General features: G+C 33.6%; 1 protein-coding gene and 1 pseudogene across 41 annotated transcripts in view; one reads left to right on the forward strand and one right to left on the reverse strand.

Annotated features, from left to right (window-relative positions):
* Positions 1-24,112, forward strand: part of BPTF (bromodomain PHD finger transcription factor) — a 126,244-nt gene that overhangs the window by 39,865 nt on the left and 62,267 nt on the right. For 17 of the 41 annotated variants that reach the window (XM_039859371.1, XM_039859369.1, XM_039859374.1 and 14 more), the window contains exons 3-9: positions 1,232-1,455; positions 7,028-7,231; positions 7,776-7,964; positions 17,024-17,212; positions 21,466-21,653; positions 22,988-23,343; positions 23,813-23,944. In XM_039859371.1, the coding sequence (XP_039715305.1) occupies positions 1,232-1,455; positions 7,028-7,231; positions 7,776-7,964; positions 17,024-17,212; positions 21,466-21,653; positions 22,988-23,343; positions 23,813-23,944 (1,482 nt within the window). The remainder of the gene's footprint in view (positions 1-1,231; positions 1,456-7,027; positions 7,232-7,775; positions 7,965-17,023; positions 17,213-21,465; positions 21,654-22,987; positions 23,344-23,812; positions 23,945-24,112) is intronic. The other 24 variants (XM_039859375.1, XM_039859379.1, XM_039859392.1 and 21 more) reach the window with 4 other exon arrangements.
* LOC120600510 (uncharacterized) lies at positions 12,853-12,971 on the reverse strand (annotated as a pseudogene).

Here is a 24,112-nt window from a genome sequence, read left to right on the forward strand (position 1 = left end):
CTGATTTGAAAGAGCAAAGCTAGGTAAAGGACCCCTTTATTAATCTTTTTTCTTTAATTTTTTTATATCCTTTTATTTATCCGTGGTTTACTATATCCCTTCTTTCTTCAGAATTACTTCAGAATTAATTCCTGAGATTCTGCTAAATTTTTATTTATTTATTTATTTATTTTCTACCTTAATAGTAACAATAATATTTTTATTGATCACTAATGATGTGCCCAGGCACTGTGATAGATGCCTCATTACTATAGTTTTAATTGTTACAGTGGTCCCAAAGACAGGTACTGTTACGGTAAATCAAAAGACTCATGCTCAGGGAGGTTGTGTCTTATCCACACTCAAATAGCTCACAAGTGACAGAGCCATTTAAAGCCAGATTTTTCTTAAAGCCCAGCTCTTTCAGCTCCATGAGTTTTTGCCTTTGGGAAAAGTTAGAGTCTTTCTCATCAAATACCTCGCCACACTCCTGAATTTCTTTTGAATGAGAGAAAAATTCTATCACATGTGCTTCTCTGACTCTGGTCCTAGACATTAGTTTGCCTTGTGTTTTGGTGACCATCCCTGTTGAAGTGTCTACCACTATCACAAGTACATGGGACCTTTGGAGAGATTTAAGCTGGAAAGGAAGTTTCTCTCCAATTTGAGCTTTGATTGTCCATAAGAAAAGAAGAGAGATGAGACCTTATCTCTTGATTCAGGTCCTCCAAGGATTAGAATTTAACAGAGCTTTTATACTATTTTGATGGAAATGTTTTTAAAGTACATTGTAATGTGGACCTGCTCTGTACCTGCCATGTTCGGAACATAGTTTAAATATTTGTTGTGAAAAATCCGCTCATCACATCGTTACAGTGATGATCCGAAAGTTGACTGAAATGTAACCAACACTGTCCACCAAGTACTCACATGCCCTTGCTTCTGAGGTCTTGTTTCTTTGTGTCCTGTTTTTAGATATCCGCTTTTGCTGCTATACTAATTCTTCTCCCCATTACTCATAATTATTTTATCCTAAGCTGCTGTGGGATAGAAAAATCAAAATAATTAGAGGTTGCTCAAATAAAAGTTAATTTGAGTTTGAATGAGACTCGAGGGGATCTCTTGTGAGCAAATATATTGAGCTTTAGTGCACAAACTTTGTTACATATTTTAACTTTCATCGGACAGGTGACATTGCCAAATAAGTGCCATTGTGTCTAACAGCAAATGTTTTTGTACTTTTTTTAAACAGAGAAGAAGATACAGAAAATGAAAATGAAAAGAAAATTTGGTACTATAGTACAAAAGTCCAGCTTGCAGAATTAATTGACTGTCTAGACAAAGATTATTGGGAAGCAGAACTCTGCAAAATTCTGGAAGAAATGCGTGAAGAAATCCACCGGCATATGGACATAACTGAAGACTTGACCAATAAGGCTCGGGGCAGTAATAAATCCTTTCTGGCGGCAGCTAATGGTGAGAAGGAAATTTTTCATTTTAATTTTTGTTAAATTTGAGACAAACTCTTGGTATGAAATTACTACAAAATTTGAAAATATATATTTCAAGTGTGTATATTTTACTTGAGTTCTCCGTATTACATTTTGCCAAGAGAACCTCGTTAATCTCAACCTAAGTGAGAGGTGCTATACATGTTAGTGTTTTGTATCTCGCCCCGTCTGGTCATTACTACTGTCCCCCAAAGTGCTTATTTGTTTCTTTAATTCAAGTATCTTATTAAACCTTTTTGGGAGTCCTATTTTTAATTATGAGAAGTGGTATTTTTTAAAATTTACTCTTTGCTTTATTTATTTTCCATTTGTTTTAGTTTAATAAACATTCCTTTAGTTGAACAACCTCTACACACAAAATAGATGTTTAAAATATTTGAATGGAAAGAGATTTAGATCTCAAGAGGTTTTATGAGTCTGCCACATGTTTTCTGGAAATCATTTAACTGAGCCTTTTAAGGCCCCTGATGGCTGCGGCCAGATGGAAAGCTTTATTTTTTTAATAAAACTTTGAGTTTTAGAATGTTTTTAGAGTTGCAGAAGAGTTGCCAAGGTAGTACAGACTTCCACATACCCTGCACCAGGATTCCCGTTGACATCTTATGTTACTGCGATGCTTTTGTCGTAACTAACGAACCAGTGTTGATCCGTTGTAGTAACTACAATCTATACTTTATTCAGATTTCTTTAGTATTTATCGAATGGTGCTTCTCTGTCTCATGACTCGGTCCACGACATCCCATTATGTTTAGTTATATCTCTTTAGGTTCCTCTAGACTGTCGCAGTTTCTCAGTCTTTCCTTATTTTGGATGACTTTGACAGATTTGAGGAGTACTGGTCAGATATTTAGTAGAATGCCCTTAATATGGTTTTGTCACATGTTCTTCTCATAGTTAGCCTGGGGTAATGCATTTTGGGGAGGAAGACCACAGAGGTGAAGTGCCATTGTCGTCATCATATCAGTACATGCTGTCAACTTGACTTACCACTGATGATGTTGACCTTGATTGGCTGGTTGAGGTAGTGTTTGTCAGGTTTCTACATTATAAAATTATTCCTCCCACTCATTCTGTGCTTTTGGGAAGACAGTCACTGTGCACAGCCCACACTTACAGGTTAAGGTATTATGTTTCACCTCCTTGAAGGAACAGATATTTACATAAATTATTTGGAGTTTTTCTGCACAGGATATCTGTCTCTCCATTTATTTATTCAATCATTTATTTATGTCAGTATATACTCATGGATATTTCTTTTATACTTTGGGTTATATTTCAGTTGCTACTTTATTTTGTTACTTAACTTTTTGCTTTTAAAAAATCCTTTGCTTTTTAAAAGATAATAAGATGCACACGATAATTTTTAGAAATTACTGTCATAATCCCCAGTTTCACCTTTCTTTTCTGAGACAACTATTATTATCACTTTAAGAAATCCTACCAGATACACTCTGTGCATGTTTAATAAGTATCACCTATGTTTTCTAATAGTACCTTTTAATCAACATAGATAAAATGATCGATAAGACTCTGAAAGTACACTTCAACTGCCTGGTTCCTGCTCTTCTACATACGTTATCTACTAAACATACATGCCTATTAACTTTCCCCATTTTCCGTTTTCTTAAAATAGATTTTGCATTTAATAAGCTTGTTTAATTCAGCTATATACAAGCTTATTCTCACACACTCTGCATTAATAGTCTCTTGAATTTATGAATATTTTTGGAGAGGAAGTTTTATTAATTTCAATTTGGTTACCACCCCTCATAATTTCCTTTCATGAATCATGGCATTAAAATGGACAAATAAATCCGTTTTTACTTTTTTGCATTCTCAGCTTTTAGTACAATAATAAAAAAACATGTCCAGTCCCCTAAAAAGCAATATGAAGTGTATTTTTATCAAGTACGTTGAAATAGAAATATTTTCTAGAGTTTTTTGTGTACAAATTGTATACATAGTATCATCTTAATAAAGAACAAAACCAAAATAGGAATGGATAATTAAAACATTCAGTGGTCTGATTTAAGGGAATGTAAAAAACTAAAAATGTTCAGTATAGAGGAATTAGTTAATTCCATTATGGATTATCATGTGATAGAACACTGTATATTGGAGAATTATATAAGGTACCATGCAAAAACAGTAACTGAGTCTTTAAGGTACTTAAATTCTCTTCTTTTAAATAACCAATTGGGTAAATAGACCAGCCTTTATTATTAAAAAATAACCAGTTAGCATAGTAGGATTATAGTTGGTTTCCTTTTTATATTTTTCAGATTTCCTGCGAGCATGTTTCTGTGTAATTCGGCATGCAGTGTACTTTTAAATATTAGTTAAACCTTTTGTAGTAATCAAGAACAGCAGAGAGAGCTTTGAGTGGTAGGCCACAGTGTGTTCTTAGAAAGTTGGATGGCCAGACTTGTGGGCTGCCTGCCTTGCGCCCTGCAGTTACCCTCCTAGTACAACGTGGAGTGCATTTAATTAAGGTAACTGCACCTTGGATTTAATGGTGAGATCTAGACGAAAAGTGACTTTTCTTTCTTTTTTCCCCTCCTCCCCCTCCTCTTTTGCTAAGGTGCAAGCAACTTGGTACTAAAGGAGGAGGAATTCACAGGTTGAAAATTGATGGGGAAGAGAAAGGGAAACTAACATTTTTGTATACTTCCTGTAGGCCAGGTGTTCAACTAGATGTTTTATAAGCCTTAAGTCCTCTCAGCAGTGTTGTAAGAAGTGTACTGGCAATGGGTTAAACATTCAGATAGAAGAATTCCCCATTAAAAACTGGTCTGCCACTGTTACCTTAGTTTGCTCTCTCTGGGAAACAAAGTCTTGGCTATGATAATTATTTTAGGAGCATGCAGCCCCAGGTAAATACCCAAAATAATGCCTAGTGGTGGTCTTCAACTTGGAATTTTATGAGATGAAAACAACAGAAACTACTGAGGTTCTGAAATAGCCAGGAATAATTTGAAGAATCATAGCCTGTCCTAATGACTTGACATTTTTAATTTCTCGAATAGCATAAATCCTTTCAAATTTAGAACCATCAGGTTTTTATATACACGTTATGTCCACTTTTGGAGAATTTAATTATACTTTTGGTTGTTGAATTTTTTTTTTCTTTTTTCCTTTTATGAAAATTTTCAAATATACAGAAAGGTCAAAAGAATTATACAGTAAATACGGGCCCATCATTTAGAATCCACAGTTTACTATATATTTGTAACTGTAAATGGTATACTAAATTTTTCTTATTGTATACCTTATGGTAATTGTGTTTTGTAATGCTTTATTTTGCTTGTTTGAAGGAAGTTTATTTTTGGAATGAATTTTTCTAAGAGACTTACTGACGTCTGGTAGGTTAATTCTTTCAGCTTAGTTTTGAAATATTCCTGCAAGGCATAGAATGTATGTGTTTTTAAAATATGTGTGTTATATAGATCAGATTTGACAACCTAAACTGATGATTTTTCTTTCATCTTTTAATGTTTTTCTCTTCTAACTTTTTTTGGTCTGTTTTTCTAATGGCTGTGCGTATCATCGTTTTTTAAACCAGAAACAAACACATCCAGACTGATAAATATAGATGTGCTTGATAGAGTGGTAACAAATAGAATATTTGAAATTAGAACCGTTATAGAAAATCAGAGATCTGTGGTCATTCTACTTGTGATTGTTATAGATTTGTTTTTAATGTTTGATTCTTATTAACTGGCACTACAGAAATTGGAAAGAATTATTACAGTTTGGTTAGGACTATCTAGCAGTAGAAGAGCAGGGTGAAGCTATGTTTGAAAAAAAAAATATGGCTCTAAGAAAAGCAGATAATTTTCTAAATAAAAAATTATTTTAAAAAGAATGATTTGTGGTACTTCCATCGATAAGTTTAGTGTGCTTAACAAGAGTAAATGCAGCTAGTGTAAATCAGAACTGCAAGTAGCATGTGTAGATAGGTAAAGAGGTGAAAGAAAGTCATGTAAAAAGGGAACCTGGGATGACTTGGGTGATGAGGACAGAAAATAATGTCAGTTGGAATTACTTTCATTTGAGTCGTTGTCTTGTAGCTGTCTTAGATCTTCAGTGGCTCCAAATTTTTATAGGAATTAGTAGAGGAGGTGAGAGAGGGTGTGAGGAATTAACTCCGGCCAGCTCAACTGTAAGTCACTTTATCAGAAAGGTCAGTATTTTCCAGTAATGACTTTACAAAGTTTTTCTAATCCTAGGAAACATTCTAGACATCTACAATTTAAGAAATAGTGATGAAAATGAAGTTAGAGAACACTTAAGGAAAACGTAAACAAGGCAATTTTAAAAATCCAAAAAGAGGGACCGTGAGTGTATGGCATTAAGAATGTTTCTTCCTCATCACAAACATTGTACTCAAGTTGGTAAATTTTTTTCTCATGGGTGTATGCAGTTTATCAATTCTGTAATTACTATGTATACTATTGTGGACCAAATAAGTACATGGTAGGTAATGAGAACCAGGTTTCTCCTGTCAGAGAAACAAGTTACAGAGAAGCAACAGGGCCGTGCTTAAATGAACCACACACACACAGATAGCTACAGAAATAATGTATGTGTATATGTACATGAGTTAGTATACATGCATTTCCTAGTTCTGTTGGATGAGAGAATATAAAAGCAGCGATACCCCAGTAGTAACAGGTACACCTAGCACCCAGATCATGGCTTCTGAATACTGTTCTCCGATTTAAAAGGACCAAGACCCCTTAGAGAAATGGTGGATTCTGGGGTGGAGGCAGGGAAAACATACAAGGTGAGCCTGGAGTATCTTGTAGTGCTGGAAAGTAAGGAAGTGCTGGATGAATGAATGAATGAGTGAATGATTGAGGTGTGATTAAAGGACACAGGATTCACCTGAAAAAGCTCTCTATGGCTAAAGCTTGAACAATCTGAGCAACAAAATAAAAGCGATAGTAATGGATCATAACCCAAAGAATAACCTGTGGTCTGTACCATGTCGTAGTTTCACTGCTCAAGGATTAGAGCCCTTAGGGATTTAGTGATCTTCAGAAAAGTTATGGGACTGCAGAGAGAAATGTTTCCAAATGGACCTCTGTTTTCTCATTTTACAGTGAACTGAAGGTTAGGTAGCTTGCCCAGGGTCACACAGCTAATTCAAGTCCTGTCTGCACTAGGTCAGTGGGTCTGAAGGTTTTGATCACTGTACCGTGCTGCCCAGACTGTGGGTCTATGTCAGCTTACGATTTTTCTCATATGGGAGAGCATGTGACAGTAATCTATAATCAAGTCTCAGTTTCAAAAGGTAGATTAATGGTTTTACAGAGAAAGAACTTATAATTAACGTGTATTTTCTAGAAGTTAAGATAACCAAATTGGTTGAGTTCTCTACATATCAAAATTTTATTGGTAATCTTGATCCATATTCATAATTTTAATACTTTTTAACATTTAACTTTAATAACTTGAAACTCTTACATGGCACTTGTAGTACTTTTGTATTTGGTATATATGGAAACAAAATTTTTTATTTGTTTTTATTATAGAAGAAATTTTGGAGTCCATTAAAGCCAAAAAGGGAGAGATTGATGTTGTTAAAAGCCCAGAAGAAATAGAAAAGGACAACAGTGAGACTGAGAATAACCCCAAAGATGCTGAGAAAAGCAGAGAGGAGTTTGAAGACCAGTCCCTTGAAAAAGACAGCGACGACAAAGCACCAGAAGATGATCCTGAGCAAGGAAAATCTGAGGGTAAAAAATTACTTGGTTAAAAAGAAATAGTTCATCAATGTTATTTATAAAATCTCCAGTTTTACTTGCAAATGAAAATAGATCTTTTTTATTACAAGCAACTATTTAATTTTTTATTTCTAAAGAGTGAAGATACGCTTTTCCCTTGTAACATACAGTCATTGTAATGCGTTTTATGTCTTGACGGATTTCTATGATGGTATACCCATGTCTCTATTTATACTTTGTAATAAGGTGCCATTTCCCTGTGAGATTTGTTAGCAAAAAATCACTATTTTTATACTAGAATGTCCACTTTTGTATATGATAAAATATGTTCATTTTTATATTACTTAAACATTCTTAACATGTTTAATATTCTTAAATACTCTTTGGATTGCCTACTGCAGAAATATCTCAGAATCTAATTTCTTCAAAATGGCCATCAAATAAAAGTAGGGTTTTTTGGTGATCGTTCATTTTTAGTAGTGGATTGAATGTGGCCATATGTCCTAAAGCAATTTTAAAGAATATCTTTAAAGTTTTGTTGTGCATTTTACTGTAGAGCCAACAGAAGTTGGGGATAAAGGTAACTCTGTGTCAGCAAATCTTGGCGACAACACAACACATGCTTCTTCAGAAGAGACTAGTCCCTCTGAAGGGAAGAGTCCCGTGGGGTGTTTCTCAGAAACCCATGATAGCAGCAACATGGCAGAGAAGAAGGTGGCATCTGAGCTCCCCCCGGATGTGCCAGGTACAGAGGGCAGTGTATCAATCAATGCCTCTGTAATGGGGGGAATCCTTCCCTTTCGTAGTAAAAGCTGAATGTCACCTAAAACTTAAAGTATATGTTCATTCATGCTGCTTGCTTACCTAAGTGCCATCCTTGATTGCTAAATTGTCACCTAACATTTGGAGTTTGACAAATGTTCTTGCAGTTAGTGCTTGAAACTCATCATAATCGTCATGCTTTTCGAAGTTCATTTAGCTGTTTTTGTCTAATAGACTTAATTGTATATTTTATCACCAGACCGTAGTGGCAGATATTTTGGTTTTAAGTACTTACATACTAATGGCTCAGTGTTGAATGATTTGATCATTCTAATTCTCTATGTGCTAACAGAATAATTTTATGTTTGCATGTGCTCATGTAGTTTTTTTCTAACATTTCAAACTATAATATCATAATAGAAAACCACTGTCACAAAACATTTTTGTAAGATGTATTCGATATAAAAATGTAAGTTAATCAGTAATTCATATTATATGCTTTTAAAATTAAAGTTCACTCAAAATAAGTTACATAGCACCTCGAAATGTCATTATGCCTTTTCTTTTGCCATTTTTAAAAATGAAAAAAATTATTATAAGAACTATTTATATTTTTTGGAAATCAAATTAGAAAATTTAGTTGAGCAAACAAGAACATAAACCCTGGAAGTACCATTAAAAGTCAAAAATTATAGTTAATACCTTGATGAAAATCATGACAGATTTTTTTCTGTGTATTGTAAGAATATCACATAATCTCCTCCTCCCCGCCCCCCACACCTTTATTTTAGTCATTCTGATAGGAATGTGGGGATATCTTATTCTGGTTTTAACTTGCAGTTCCCTGACGACTAAGAATGTCAAGCACCTTCTTGTGTGTGTGTGTGTGTGTGTATGTGTGTGTGCGTGCGCATATATTTGTATGTGTATATAGGTCATTTAGTTATCTTCTTTTGTGAAGTGCCTTTGAGTTCCTTTGTTTTCTAGTAAGTGCTCTCTTTTTTGGTTTGTGGTTGTTTCATGGAGGAGGGTAAATTTAGTCCCTCTATCTTGACTAGAAGCAGACATTCCTACGCTGATTTTTTAAAAAGTGTTAATCCATTCTTATATTCCTGGAAACTTAGTCACGATGTATTTTCATTCTTATATATTGCTGTATCCTATTTTGTTTGAGATTTTTCAAACTCCTTCCATGAGTGAGATTGACTTCCAGTTTTCTTTCTCTGATAATATCCATGTCAGGCTTTGGTGTCAAGATCATGCTGACCTCATAAACTGAGTTGGGACAAGTTCCCATTTTTCCTCTTGTTTGCAGGAGTTCTTGTGGGTTGGTATTATTTATTCTTTAAATATTTGCTGAAACCGTCTGGTCCTGAAATTTTCATTGTGGGAAAGTTATTAATTGTAGATTTCATTTTTGGGGTATATAGCGGGCTATTCATATTTTCTTTTTTCTACTATCAGTTTTAATAAGTTTTATTTTTCTAGGAATCCCTGATTCATTTAAATTTAAAATTTTATTGGCATAATAACATCCTACCTTTTTAATGTCTGCAGGATCTATAGTGATGTTCACTTTTTTCAACCCAGAAATTGGTTCTCTCTTCTCGATCAGCATTTCACAGGACTGTTAACAATTTTTATTAGTCTTTAAAAAAAAAAAAACTTTTGGCTTCGTTGATTCCTTCTCTATTGTATGTTTTCTCTAATTTATTTCTTATTTTTATTATATTCTTTCATTTTTGCATTTTTGTGGATCCCCTCCGATTTTTTTAAAGCCATTTTATCAAGTTATAATTGAAATACAAAAAGCTGTATGTATTTAAGACATACAACTTGATGAGTTTGGAGATAAATATACACCCATGAAACCATTACTGCAATCTATGGCTTAAACATATCCATCACCTCCAAAAGTTTCTTAAATCGTCTTTATTATTTTTTCTCCTAACTTCTTAAGATGGATGCTTAGATGATTTTTAGTTTTTCTTTTTTCTATGTCTGCTGTCAAGACTATGTGTTTTCCCCTCTGTGTACTGCTGCTGCTGCATCTCACAAATTTTTTATGTTATATTGTCTTTATCATTCAGTTTAAAATATTTTCTAATTTCCATTATATATTTTTTTAACCCATCATTTATGTGGAAGTATATTGCATAATACCCAAACATTTGGAGATTTTCTAGTTACTTTTTTGTTATGTCTAGTTTAACCTATTGTAGTTAGAGAACATTCTGTGCATGTTTTATGTACTTTAAGATTTGTTTAGGCTTGTTTTATGGTGCAGCATTTATTAATGTTGATATATGTCCCATGTACACTAGAAGAGGATATGTATTTTTAGTTGTTGGGTGCAGTCTAGGACAATTAGGTCAGGGTTTCTTATTGTGTTATTCAAATCTCTGTCCTTTCTACGTTTTTTTCCTTCTCTGCAAGATACTTATAAATTATTTCTATTTACTGTGGCGTTGCCTTTTTTTTTAATTTTTTCAGTTTTTACATTATGTAATTTGAGGCTGTGTTATTAGATGCACATAATTTTTATATTTTCTTGTTGCATTAACTTTGTCATTGTGAAATGTTCTCTATTTTTAATCATATTTTTAAGCTACAGTAGCTTTTATTGTATATGTTTTATTGTATATCTTTTCTGAAATAGAAAAATTTTGAAAAATAATCTGAGGATTTAAAATCTCTTTAGAAATACATCTACATTAGAATTTCTTTAGGAATATATATATGTATATTATTTCAAGCTGTACCTTGTCAAGTCTTGTCAGGTGACTCATTTTCATGTGATAGATAACATGCAAAAAAATTACAAATTTGTGGTCTAAAAATCTGTAGAAGTGAGAACGTAAGAAAAATGGGCAGATTTTTCATGATTTGATACTGGGTATGATTAGTAATCAGAAAGATTTTATGTGGTTAAGATTGAAGATTAAACTGGAAATTTGGGCCATATTTGGGAAAGATTGGTAGATATCACATTTAAAGTTTATGTCTTAATACCTTGGATTTTTTCCCCTGTGTCTGTGTTCCAGACATTTCACATAAGTTCATGAAAATGGTTTAATGTTGCCAAAAACGACCCCTATAGCAAGTATGCTGTTTTGTATTCTTTAGAGTTTCTTTGTAGTTAACAGAAAGCTCAATTTCACAATGAAACTTTTATCATGGATTTTAGATTAGAAACATTTTGTACCGGAATGTCAGTTTTTAAATTTTAAGGGGAAAAAGGAACACATGTCTTTCTAGCATCTTAAGCTCAAATCCACTGTTGAGAATTTGTAATCAAATGTATAATGCAGACATTTGTTTTGCCTCTAGATTTAATGCTTGGGATTAGGAAAATAACAGTAGTAGGTAAAACTTTATTTCCTGAGCTGCTTATAATTGCTTTGAAAATATTTCCATGACTATATCGAAACTTTTAACATCTATAAAATATTCTTTTGTTTCTTATTATTTTTAATGTGTTTTGTTTTAGTTTCTAGTCATATGCATTCTGATTATTTTACCTCATTTTTTTCCTTTAAAAAAATTTTCTCTTTTACCATTAGTTGGAAGTTATTTTTTTCTCTTTGTAGTTTTTTGCTTAGAATTTTTTTAAAAAGACTTTAGTGTTTATGTTCAGAAGTCGAAGAACAAGATCTATATATAATTTTGGTTTGAGGGACAACTACAAAAATATTCCTCTTGTTAGTCATTTACAGTGTTTGTCATGTGCAATGATAATAGTATTGTAAATATCAGAACCGATACTATTTGTTGTAGGGTTAGAACTTTTGGACTGTGAGGATTAAAATGTATGTATTGGTAGTTAATATACCTTCTTTGTGGTATTTTGAAGCAAATGCTTGAGATTTCTGTAATCCTGTAGTTTAATGCAGTTAAAGAGGTGAAGAGTTTTAGAACCATTATTTTAAAAAAAAAATTCAGTATTTACAACTGGAGGAAAACACTGTTTCCACTTAAGGCAAATTTACTAGGGACAGATGAACAGAAAACCTATACATTATGAGTTTATGCTCGTCCTCAGCTCATTAATACCTTAAAAGTTTAGAAGGATAGAATCTGAACTCAGTTTGCTTTTAGAGGGTTAATGGTATTTTTAGATCAGAATACCTGGGTAGGGGATTGATTGCCTCTTATGAAGTACCATTATCTTCCTAATAGCAGAGAGCACACTCTATAAAGTATTTTAAGATGTATATAATATGGTGATTTGACTCTATCATTTGTTCTGTATTTTTTTAACTAGAACTTTTCTTCAAAGAAGTTTTTCTCATTAAGACTCTTTGAATACATTGAAATACACACACACATACACACACACACACACACACGAATCTGAATCTCTTAAGTTCCTACCCCAGAATTATTTTTTTGATTAAAACCAAACTTGAGTATGTTACGTACTGAAAAAGTTTTTATGGACTGGTCTAGAACCTAATTACTTTTTCTAATATTTTTTTAAGAAAATGTACTCTGAACTCTGAGCTCATAAATGAGGGAAGATCTTTATATACTATTTCATTAATTGAATAAATGATTTTTAGACTATCATAAATTAGGTATACTGTACTTTACAAATCTAGATCTGCAGCTGTAAAAGGAATGATTAGTGAGGAATCTGTTACTTGTGTGAGATTTCTTTTCTTCCAGTTACATGTGTTTTCCCAAGAAGTAGTTGATTATATTACTGGTTTGTAGCTTTGTAGGTGTAAGTTTTCTTTAAAAAAAATTTTTTTTAGATCATTTTATTTATTTTTAAGTTTTTAAAATTTTTTAGGCCAGGCACTCCTTGGTTGACCTCACAGATTGCAAGGACCTTGTTAGCTGACAATCTCTTAATTTTTTATTTTTTATGCCTATAGCACCTGGTCTTCCTAGGTGGTCTCCCATCCAAGTACTAACCAGGCCCGACCCTACTTAGCTTCCGACATCAGACGGGATCTGGCTTTTTCAGGGTGGCATGGCCATAGACAGTAGGTATAAGTGTTAAATTTGCCATTTTTAACTTTCATATAAAATTTTTTATTATGAAAAATTTCAAATATACACAGAAGTTAAGAAAGTAGTATAATGGACCCCTGCCCCATATATCTAACACTTAGATTTAAAAATTATCAAGATTTAGTTATACTTGCTTCACGCATTTTTTTTAACTTCCTTTTTCTTTCTTTCTTTTTTTTTTTTTTGCCTCAAATTAAAAATCTCCCTTTGATTCCAGAGGTATAGTATTAGATAAGTCATAGTCTTTAGTTAATTGCATTTATCATTGGTCATTGTGTGTAGTCTCTTTTAATTTATTCATCCAGGTTTAACATTATCTTTAATAATGAAATAAACATCTAGGAACCTATTACCCAAAACAAAAAGCTAAGTACTGCTTTGAAATTAACCTGCATCTAACCATCTCCCCAGTCCCAGCCCCTGCTCCCTCTCTCCTACCCGAAGTGATTGTCAGCACTGAATCCTTTGTTCACTAATATCTTTCCTTCTTGTCAGGGAAACCCAGTAGAATAAGATTGTTGATACCTGAGGTCAAAGATGTATAACTCACATAACTCTTGCTTCATTGAGTTGATCTACATGATTTTCTAAAAATTATATGTTTTTGTTATTTTAAATTTTATAGCAAGTGTGTTGTGTGAAGTATATCTTATTAAGTGTATTGTGTTAAGTATAACTTTTTGGAACTTAACTTCACTTTGTCATATTACTAATATGTATATTGCTGGAGTTCTTTCATATTAACTGCATTATAATATTCCTCTGTGTAACTGTATTATAGTTTCTTTATACTCTTTCCTCTTGATGTGGATTAGGGTTATTTCCCACTGCAGTATTTTAAAGCAAATTTCAAACATCATGTTATGTCAACCCTGTATACATCTCTAAAGAATATGGACATTTTCTTACATAATTGCAGTGCCATGATCATTTTAATAAAATCAACAATTCCTTAGTTATCCAGTCAATTTAAATTTCCTCACTTAAAAGTTTTTTTTAACATTTGCTGTATCTGAAATAACTCCAAATAAGTTCCCCGTGTAACATAATACTTGGTTTTATGTCTCCGGAGTTTCTTAAAGTTTCTTGCACAGGCTGTTGACTTGTTGAAGAACTCTAGTATGTCCTTCCCTGTCATGTCCCACATCCAGGATTTATCTGTTTCCTTCCTCTTGATGTTATTTGTTACTGAAGCCTTGAGTAAATTCATTTTCAAGGATTTTTGGCAAGAATACTTAATAATTATCTGCTGAGTACCTCATGTCATTTTGCATCAAACACCTCATGATGTCTGTTTGTTCCACCTTTACAAATGCTAAGATTGATCATTGAGTTCAGGTGTTAACATTGTAAAGTTCCCTGTTAATGTCTCAGTTGATGATCTTTCCAGAATCAGTTATCTCTTTGGAGGTTATAATATGGTGATTTCTGATTCTATCATTTGTTCTGTATTTTTTTAACTAGAATTTTTCTGTAAAGAAGTTTTCCTCATTAACTAAGGCTCTTTGAATATATTGAAATATAGTTAGAGCAAGAATAAATGCTTAATTATTTTTACTAAATTCTAATTTTCAAAATCAGGAGTTGGTGTCCAATTACTTTCAGTGGTGACTTACGAGTAATGGACTTTGGAGGGAAGGGCGTGGCTTTCTCATTTTAGGTGTCTGTTTGAACTCATGTGTCTGCATGTATTCAATTTGTTTCAGACAGTTGTAGTTATTTATTTTGCTTATATTGACAGCAGAGCCCCTTCACATTGGTTTTTGAGTGCTTTTACCATGACCCTGTAGTCTTAGATAGCTTCCTTGGTTTTTTGGCAGAATAACACAGCTGAAGTTGTGTGTTTTTTTTTTTTCCTTCTCCCATTTTCTACCCCAGACCTGAAATCAATCATTCCTCCAAGAAACCCTGTTTTCTTTTAGTGGGAGAATGATATTTAGAGATCATAATCTGGGCCTGGGTATACTTATTGCTCTTGGGCTCTCACTGCCTCTAGGCTTCTTTGGTGGGTAATGTTAGGGAATACCTGTTTTTAAAAAGAAAAAGACAATTCCTATTGACATTTCAGATTTAAATTGAGGATTGCATATTTAGTTTCTTTATTTTTACACTTGTTTTTCTTTTCCCTTACACTGAAAGCGTTAGTTCTTAACAACAGTACCTTATATATGTTCTTTATCCTGATACAGATGTCTGTTAATAATAACATTATTAATATTCTGATGTGCATTAACACAGTAATAAATTATTTTATAGGTTGTAGTAATTTCATATAACCAATATTACTGCTTATATTAAGACTGCTGAATGGCATTAAAGGATTTTTGCAGTTCTTTATTCTTATACCATATTTCCAGTAAGGACTTAACAGTCAAAGTACTGTGTTCCAGAGTCACTTGAAATGATTTTTCTCTTTGTGCGGTTATGCTAACAACTTGATATACAGTTAGGTTTATTTGTTTCAGTTTGTTTTCAGTTTTTAGGGGTTGCATTTCTAATTTTAATTTTTTACATGATTCCAAAGTTTATGTAACTATATGTGTGCAGAGAACTTTCACTTTCATTCTTCTCTGGGTAACCAGATCCTTCCTTTTCCTTATAGGTAGCCATTTTTATTAATGTTTGGCTATTCTTTTAGTGAGGTGGGGGGTTTTTTTGTAAATAAAAGCAAAATATGTTCATAAATTTATATTTCTTTCTCTTTCTTACACAAAAGTTAGCATACTATAAGTACCGTTCTGAACTTTTATTTTTATATTTAATCTTGAGATCATGTCATATGGATATAGTGATTTTTTTTTTCAGTTCTTTTTATGGTGCATGATATTTCATTGTGTATGTCATCTTTTATTAAACAAGTGTCCTATTGATGGACATTGTTTGTTTCCACCATTATAAATAATGCTGCAATGAATAACTGTAAATAAGTAATTTAGTATTTTTGCCAGTGTTTTTGAGATAGGTTTCTGAATATCGGAATGCTAGGTTAAGAGGGTAATTTTTCTAGATGTTGTCAGTTTCCTTTTACCCACTTTGCACCAATTTGCATTCCCATAGCAATGTGTAGGGGATGCCAGTTAACCCACTGCCTCTCCACCTGAGTGTATGGTGAGACTTGGATTTTTGCCAGTCTGATAGCTGAGTAGTTGTTTCTCTATGTAGTTTTACTTTGCATTTCTCTTACTTTGAATTAAGTGAACATATTTCCATATGTTTAAAGGCCATTTTCATTTTTTTTGGTGACTGTTTATATAATTTTCCATTTTTCTATCAGATTTTTTTTTCCTCAAAAAAATTTAGAAGCTCATTATACAGTAGAGATAGCCTTTGCGATATACTGTCAACCACTTGTTAATTTAGGTGATTGATTTAAAGAGTATCTTAATAGTGACCAAGTGAAATACAGAGTGAGGCTTTTAATTTCTGAACTACCATGGGGAGACGTAGGCTTTTTTAGTTCATAGTAGTGTTCATTTTGATATACTTTCAGAAAGCATACTCTTAGTGATACTATTAAATTGTTCTTAAAATTAGTAATCCCTAGGCATTACCTTTTAGTTAATTTGGGGGCACAGAATTCAGGCAGAAAACTTTAGAGATAAAGAATCTTGTTTAATTCTGTTTCTGATACTCCTTGAATACTTTTTGAAAAGTAGTATGAATTTCAGATTTTGAGGGATTACCTCAAAATCACTTCTGCAGTATCTGGTACAGTGTAAGTTTTGTGAGATAGTTACATTCTTTTATTGTTCTTTAGCTCTGGGGTATCTGAAAAATTGTCTGCTTTGCACTATAGACTAAGATGATAAAAGTCTGAGTTAACAGACTGGGAGACTTAAAAAATAACTCATAGGGTGTTGACTATGAATTTTTTCATACATTGCATTATTCATACATCATGAGCAGCTTTTCTTTTTAAAATCCAGTTATATAATGCAGTCCTGAAACAATAAAATGTCTTTTGACAATTAGTTATTTTTGATGTGATTCTCAATTTAAACATCAGATATTCTATTTTTCTAGAAGAACCTAACAAGCCATGTGACAGCAGTAATACTAGTGCTACCACTACCTCCATTCAGCCTAATCTGGAAAACAGTAACAGCAGCAGTGAACTAAACTCTTCCCAGAGTGAATCTGCTAAGGCAGCTGATGATCCTGAAAATGGAGAAAGAGAGTCTCATACACCTGTCTCTGTTCACGAAGAGATAGGTAAGAATACACTTCATACATTAAAGCGAACTTTTTAATTTTTTAATTTTTAATTTTTTAAATACAAGTTCGATGGGGGTGGGAAGAGTAGATTTTCTTTTCTTTTTTCCTTTTTTTTTTTAAACACTTGCACTTACTGTTTTTGTTTTAAAAAATACAGAAGCACACAGGAAAAATCGATCTTTTTCACATCCCCTCCCCAAAGGTAACCACCACCAACAGTTTGGTGTGTAACTTTACTTCTTTCTCCGTGCAGTTACATTAATGTATGTATGTTTACAAAAAGTTTTTTTTTTTTTTTAATTTAAACAGGATCATTTTGCATGTATTGTTCTGCATCTTGCTTTTATTCACTCAGTAATACATGTAGTGAATCTTTTCATGTTATAAATTGAATTCATTCTTTTCTAACTGCTGCATGGTACTCCGCAGTATGGATGATCCATAATTCATTTACTATTTCTTTATGAATGGACATTTAGGCTGTTAACTGATTTTTCATTATTACAAGTAGTGGTGCTTTTTAACATCCTCAACATAAATCTTTGTGTACTTACACAAGTATTTCTGGCAGTATAGAAAAGTAAGTGGAATTGCTGGGTCAAATGATAGGCACATTTAAAAACTAGTGATGCCTACTGTTTCATTGTACATTAAAAGGGATTTTTGCCAGTAATTTACATATATATGTATTTTTTCATACTCTCACCTAAATTCAAATCATTAGTTTTTCATATTTTTGTCACTAGTGAAAGTATTTCATTTAAAAATGTTCATATCCCTACTTTTAAGTGGTTGATTTCATGTGTTTATTCAGCTTTTCTGTGAATTGTTGCTTCATATTATTTGCTCATTTTTTCCTATTGACTTTTCATATTTTTCCTTAATGAGTTTTAGGAATGCTTTCTGTATTATGACTATTAAGCTTTTATTTTACATATATACTTACACAGCTTGTTTTTAACTCTTTTTATTATTTTGTACAGAAATTTTTAAATTTTATGTAGTTAAACTTAACAATCTTTTTCTTTAGGGTTTCTCTGGATTTTGTGTCTTACTAAAGAAGACTATCTCTATCCCAAGAATATATGTATATTTACAGTAATTTTATGTAATACTTCAATAACTTGGTTTTTAATCCTTCTGGAGTATAATTTTGTGTATGGTTATGATATGGAGATCTGTTTTAATTAGGACTTTTTCAAATGCAAGTGACCAAACCAGCTTAAACTAGCTTAAGTAAAAAGGAAATTTAATTATTCGTGTAACTGGAGTGTCCAGTCCATCATCAGGCATAACTGGACCCCCAGGTATCAAATCTTTCTCCTCTTCTCCTTGTTTCTCACCTTTTGGATCTGCATATGTTTGTGTGTTAACTTCATTCTCTCCTAATACAGGCAGGCTTTTTTCAAGTGACAGGGAAGATGGTATCAGTGGTTTATAGTCATATTTTCAAGGTCTGTGACCCAAAGACAAAGCCCCAGAGGAAGGAATATGAGTAACTTTTCTTGGACATATTGTTCCCACCCCCGTGGCCAGGGCAGGCAAGGTACTATGATTGACAGCTTCAGCAAAAATATTTGGTTGGAGTGGAGTCGGAATGGTTTTCCAAAAAAGAGAGATGCTGCAAAGACAGAAAATTGTAAATAACTACAATACCACCTTTCAGTAACTCAGCACAAACTTGTATATTCAAATTCAGAGATGCTTTTGCCTAACATAATGCAAAGATCTCACCCACAACTGAAAAATTTTTCAAAAACTTCTTTCTCAAAATTACATCGGATAATTGTAATTGTATCTGGGATTTCTGTGTGTTGTGCATTATTTTTGATTAGATCTGGATGTGGCTTATCTTGAACTCACAATCCATCAGCAAATTAAAAATTTAACTACCTGTAGCATTCATTATCCTGATTGTGGAGGATATTTTTTATTAAATCTGGCTGCTGTTGACTTTCTGGAAGGATGGCTATGGATGAGAAGTGAGAAGCATATGGGAAGATCTCCCTTCTGGAGTCTGTTCTGCTTTAGCAGCCTAGTTCTGGCTGGTCGTTGTCAGAGATGGGTTGCTGGGGATTGCTGTAAGTGTCAGTAATCATACATCCTAGTTTGGCAGGTTTGGACTTTTTTCTGGCAATGGGACTCCCTTATAGATTTGCTTGGTGATACCCAGTTAATACCTTATGCCCAGAAACTTGGTTCAAGGTTGGAGCTAAATCCCTCTACTTGCGTACTTTGTCTGGTTAGCAGACCAGTAGCCCTAGCCCGCAGGTGAATAAGGTCTGTCTAGGCTTCTGCCTCCTGACACAATTAAACAGCAGCTCTGCCAGGCTGCACGAGGTGATTTGGGTGAGGAGTGTTAGATAAGGACTTCCGCTCTCTGCCTGTTTTCCTTTCAGATCTTACCCTTGGGAATGAATTTTTTTGCTTCCTTTCCCTTATTTGCACTAAACTTAGCTAGTGGCAAAGATTGCTTCTCGGCACTGTTGGGTTGTTGGCTCTAAATTGAAGGGTTTCTTTTTTAAAGTGCTGCGCCATTCCCTTTTTGCTTTCTAGGAAGTCCAGCCTAGACCAGACAATGTATAAAGTCTTTATCGTAGGACTTTATATAGATGGTCCCAAGAAGTAGCCACCATAGATCAAAATCTTGGCATAAAACTCCAGCATGGGTAAACTCATGGTCTGGGACCAAGAGAAAATTGTTGATGGTCTAACCAACTGCTTTGCTCTGACACATCGAAGGTTACTAATGTTTTTCCCTGGCATGGCAAGATAGCCAATACCTCTACCTCATCTTGATTTATTCAGTGCCATATTTTGGGATCAAAATCTTACTCTTGGATTAGTTAGAATTTGGTGATTATAAGTGACAGAAATCCATCACACTTGCTTAAAATGGTGAATTTTACTGGCTCATACAGTTGGGAAGTTCAGAGGTAATGACAGCGTCAGGTGCATTATTGGACCCAGGGAGCCAAATGAAGTTATCAGTAGTCTTCCTCTCACATTCAGCGCCTGCCCCTGCCACCATGATGGGCTTATTCTCACATATTGTTAGACGTTTTCTCCATGTTAATAGAGTAAAAGTAGCCAACTTTTAATTTATACCTTTCTGCTCACTAATACAAAAAACAAGACCCTTTCTCCATCTTCAGATTTTCAGAATTGGAGTAGGATGCTGAATGACTTCGACTACATGATCAGGTCTGGGACAATCACTGTGGCCAGCCAGTGATGTGATTTGTTGGTCAAAGCTGGGTGACATTGCTCACCCCATGGGGCAAGATATGTATTTGCAGCCCTGATGGGATCATATGATTGAAGTTAGGGAAAAGCATCTCCCCAAAGGAAAGAAGGGGTGTCGAATATATTAAATTAACAAATGTTTATTGAATTGTTTTAACTTTTATATTTTTAAAAATGGATAGCCAGTTTTCCAAATCCAATTTTTTTCTCTACTTAAAATTCCATCTTTGTAATATAGAGTATGGTAAGTTTTCTGTTTTTTCATTTGCCAATGCCACACTGCCTTAATTTTAAAAAGCTTTAAATTAAAAAAGAAAAATGAGGTCTTGTTCAATTACCTGGCCAATGGAAATTGAATAGTGATGCAGTAGTTTCAGAATGTATAGCAATATTCAGCCGAAGTGAGATTCATGGGAAAGCAGAAATTGCTCCTTGGCAGTTAAATCTGTCTCTTTAAAAAATTAATTTACTATGAAAATGTGAGAGGCCTTTATTATGTTAAAAAAAAAATTTAGTTGATTTTCACATGCAGATAATTATACAGATTCTTTAGGAAAAAATTCACTTGCCATTTATATGTATAAGTTTTCAACTATTAAACATTTAAACAATTTCAGTGAAAATCTTTCTAAAATTAATTATAGCCTTTACTTTTGTACAGAAGTCCACATTTAATATGTAAGGCAACATTTTATTAGTGTGCGTTTTGAATCGTTATGTTTAGTTGTAAATTTGTAGCAGTCCTTCCTATTTTCTAATAGAAGAACTTTGAAACAGATAAACTGCCATGTTTGAATTTTCTGTAAAATAATAAATGACTCATAGTAAAGTTCTGACATACTTTAAGTAAAACCTGTAAGAATTAATGCATTTGTTTTGGCTTTCAAAGGCTTTTTTTTTTTTTTTTTTTGTACTTTCTAGATCTTAAATGTGCCCCAAGTGTTATTATTGTGTGTGATTTACTTACTGTTAGCAGTTACTTTTGGCTTTTCATTTGATAATAGGCGATTTCAAATCAGAGAAGTCTAATGGGGAAATAAGTGAGTCTCCTGGAGGTGCAAGAGGAGCATCTAGTTCAACTCGAATCATCACCAGATTACGGAATCCAGACAGCAAACTTAGTCAGTTGAAGAACCAACAGGTGGCAGCCGCAGCCCATGAAGCAAATAAGTTATTTAAGGAGGGCAAAGAGGTTTGTTCTTTCTGTTTAAAACTAAAATCTCTGGAATGTAAAATAAGTTTATTTACCATACCTTACAAATAGGGGCAGGAACTTTGTAGACCTACTTTTGAATTGTATTTTCTTCATTTCTAAGAGTGTAGTGGCTAACAAGAATTAAATTGCTAGTTTTATGTTATGGTAAATATAGTTGTGCACTCACATTTCATGCATAGAAACACTGTAAATGGGTGGTATACTTTCTTACCATATAGTTTTATTGTATATAATTCTAAAGAGATTGTGGGGTTTTTTTTTTGTTGTTTTGTTTTGTTTTTTGTTTGTTTGTTTTTGCACATATCGTAATGAGTAGGCTATGGGTGGGCTTTATCAAAGAGTTGTAGATGATTTAATGCTCAGATCTCGCTATAATCATTTTAGGTGAACCTGAAGCTAAAGGGTAGGACTTACCCCTTGATAGTAGAATACAGTGCATAGAACAGCACTGCATCCCAGCTCTGGTTATGAAGAAAAATATTAAAGCTAGGACTCAGTATTTCTGCCCCGCAACTAGCCATCGTGACAAAATAATGGCCACAACTTTTTCTCCCAGATTTGAGAATTATTTGCAGGGTAGATATGCAAGAACATACAATGTTCTTTTCTTAACACCATAGGAATAGCTTTAAAGCAGCAGCTTTCAAGCTTCTTTTTCACTCTGACCCTCAGTGAGACATTTTTTGCTGCAGCCCAGTACACACACAAGTTTCCAGAAATAGTATTTTACCTTACTATTTGGGAATACTCTGGTATTTCCTCTTTTAGTCTAGTCTATTCTATTAGATTCCACTTTTTTAAGGAGCTGAATAAAACCCGCTATTGATTTAACAGTCCACTGACGAGATTGGGATAAACTCTTTGAAAACACTATTTTAGAATATCTATGGGCTGTTATACTAAAGCTGGAGTTGATGAAAGGAGCAGAAGAAGAGGCATTTTTAGGAATATATCTTGGGGAATAGTACCTGTAATGCCCTCCTTTTTTCCCTAACCTATATATTTATTGTAGGCTTGAAGTTATGATTGGTAAATGCTTTACACATGTAGTTCTGCGTGTATATTTGAAATACATGAAACTAACTTAATAATGTCAGACATTATTAAGGTTTTTGCAGCCATATATTGGTTGTAGCCATATATTGGTTGTTTAATTATATAAAACAATCAGCTTTAGCTTTTAAACTTCAAAAGTTCAGTAACAAGATATATCTTAATTATTTGGCATAATAAATTATAACTTATTGAAAGAGTTGCTCAAATATATATATTTGATGTGAGTAATCAAGCCTTTTTATTTTCTTGGTCAGGTACTGGTAGTTAACTCTCAAGGAGAAATTTCACGGTTGAGCACCAAAAAGGAAGTGGTCATGAAAGGAAATATCAACAATTATTTTAAGTTGGGTCAAGAAGGGAAGTATCGTGTCTACCACAATCAGTACTCCACCAATTCATTTGCTTTGAATAAGCACCAGCACAGAGAAGACCATGATAAGAGAAGGCATCTTGCACATAAATTCTGTCTGACTCCAGCAGGAGAGTTTAAATGGAATGGTTCTGTCCACGGGTCCAAAGTTCTTACAATATCTACTCTGAGACTGACTATCACCCAACTGGAAAACAATATCCCTTCATCCTTTCTTCATCCCAATTGGGCTTCACACAGGTAAAGGAAACTAAGGTTCATTTATTGCTGTGAGTACACTAAATGTTTGCTGAATGATTATTGCAGGTCTGTACTTTAAACAGTCATTACCAATGAATTGAATGAATTCAGTTTAGTCAGCAAAACACTGAGGGCATTAGGGATGTGAGTGTACTTCTCAGTTACTGAGTTAACACTAACGTTTGGGAGATTTCTAGAAAGCAGAGTCTTTGTCCCTGGAATCAAGTGAAGGCCAGACAAAGTTCCAGAACACTGTAGAAGGTTTAAGAAGTTGAAAGACTGATTAATCTCTAGGATTCCTTCCAGTGATCAAAATTTATGATTCCGTGAGGTAGAAACTTCCAGTAGCAGTATATTTATATTTGCTCAGCCTAGACACATATGCCCTATAAGATGGAGGGATCGCGAATGATAACTCTTGTGCTTCTAATTTAAGATCAAGGAAGTGAAATAATTTTTTTCCCTTCAGGGCAAACTGGATCAAGGCAGTTCAGATGTGTAGCAAACCCAGAGAATTCGCATTGGCTTTAGCTATTTTGGAGTGTGCAGTTAAACCGGTCGTGATGCTACCAATATGGCGGGAATCTTTAGGACATACCAGGTAAGTGAATTCTGAGCCCTGTGAATGGTGTACTAGACTCCTTTTTGGAAGGTTAGTCTGTGAAGAATGAAAATTAATGTATTTAAAAGGCTATATTGAAGACTTAACTCTTTTTGGCCTCATTTTCCTCCTCTATGAGACAAAAACATGAACGAGCATTAGGTCTTA

Source organism: Pteropus medius, unplaced genomic scaffold (genome assembly GCF_902729225.1).
Source record: "Pteropus medius unplaced genomic scaffold, Ma_sr-lr_union100, whole genome shotgun sequence".
Taxonomy (NCBI): domain Eukaryota; kingdom Metazoa; phylum Chordata; class Mammalia; order Chiroptera; family Pteropodidae; genus Pteropus; species Pteropus medius.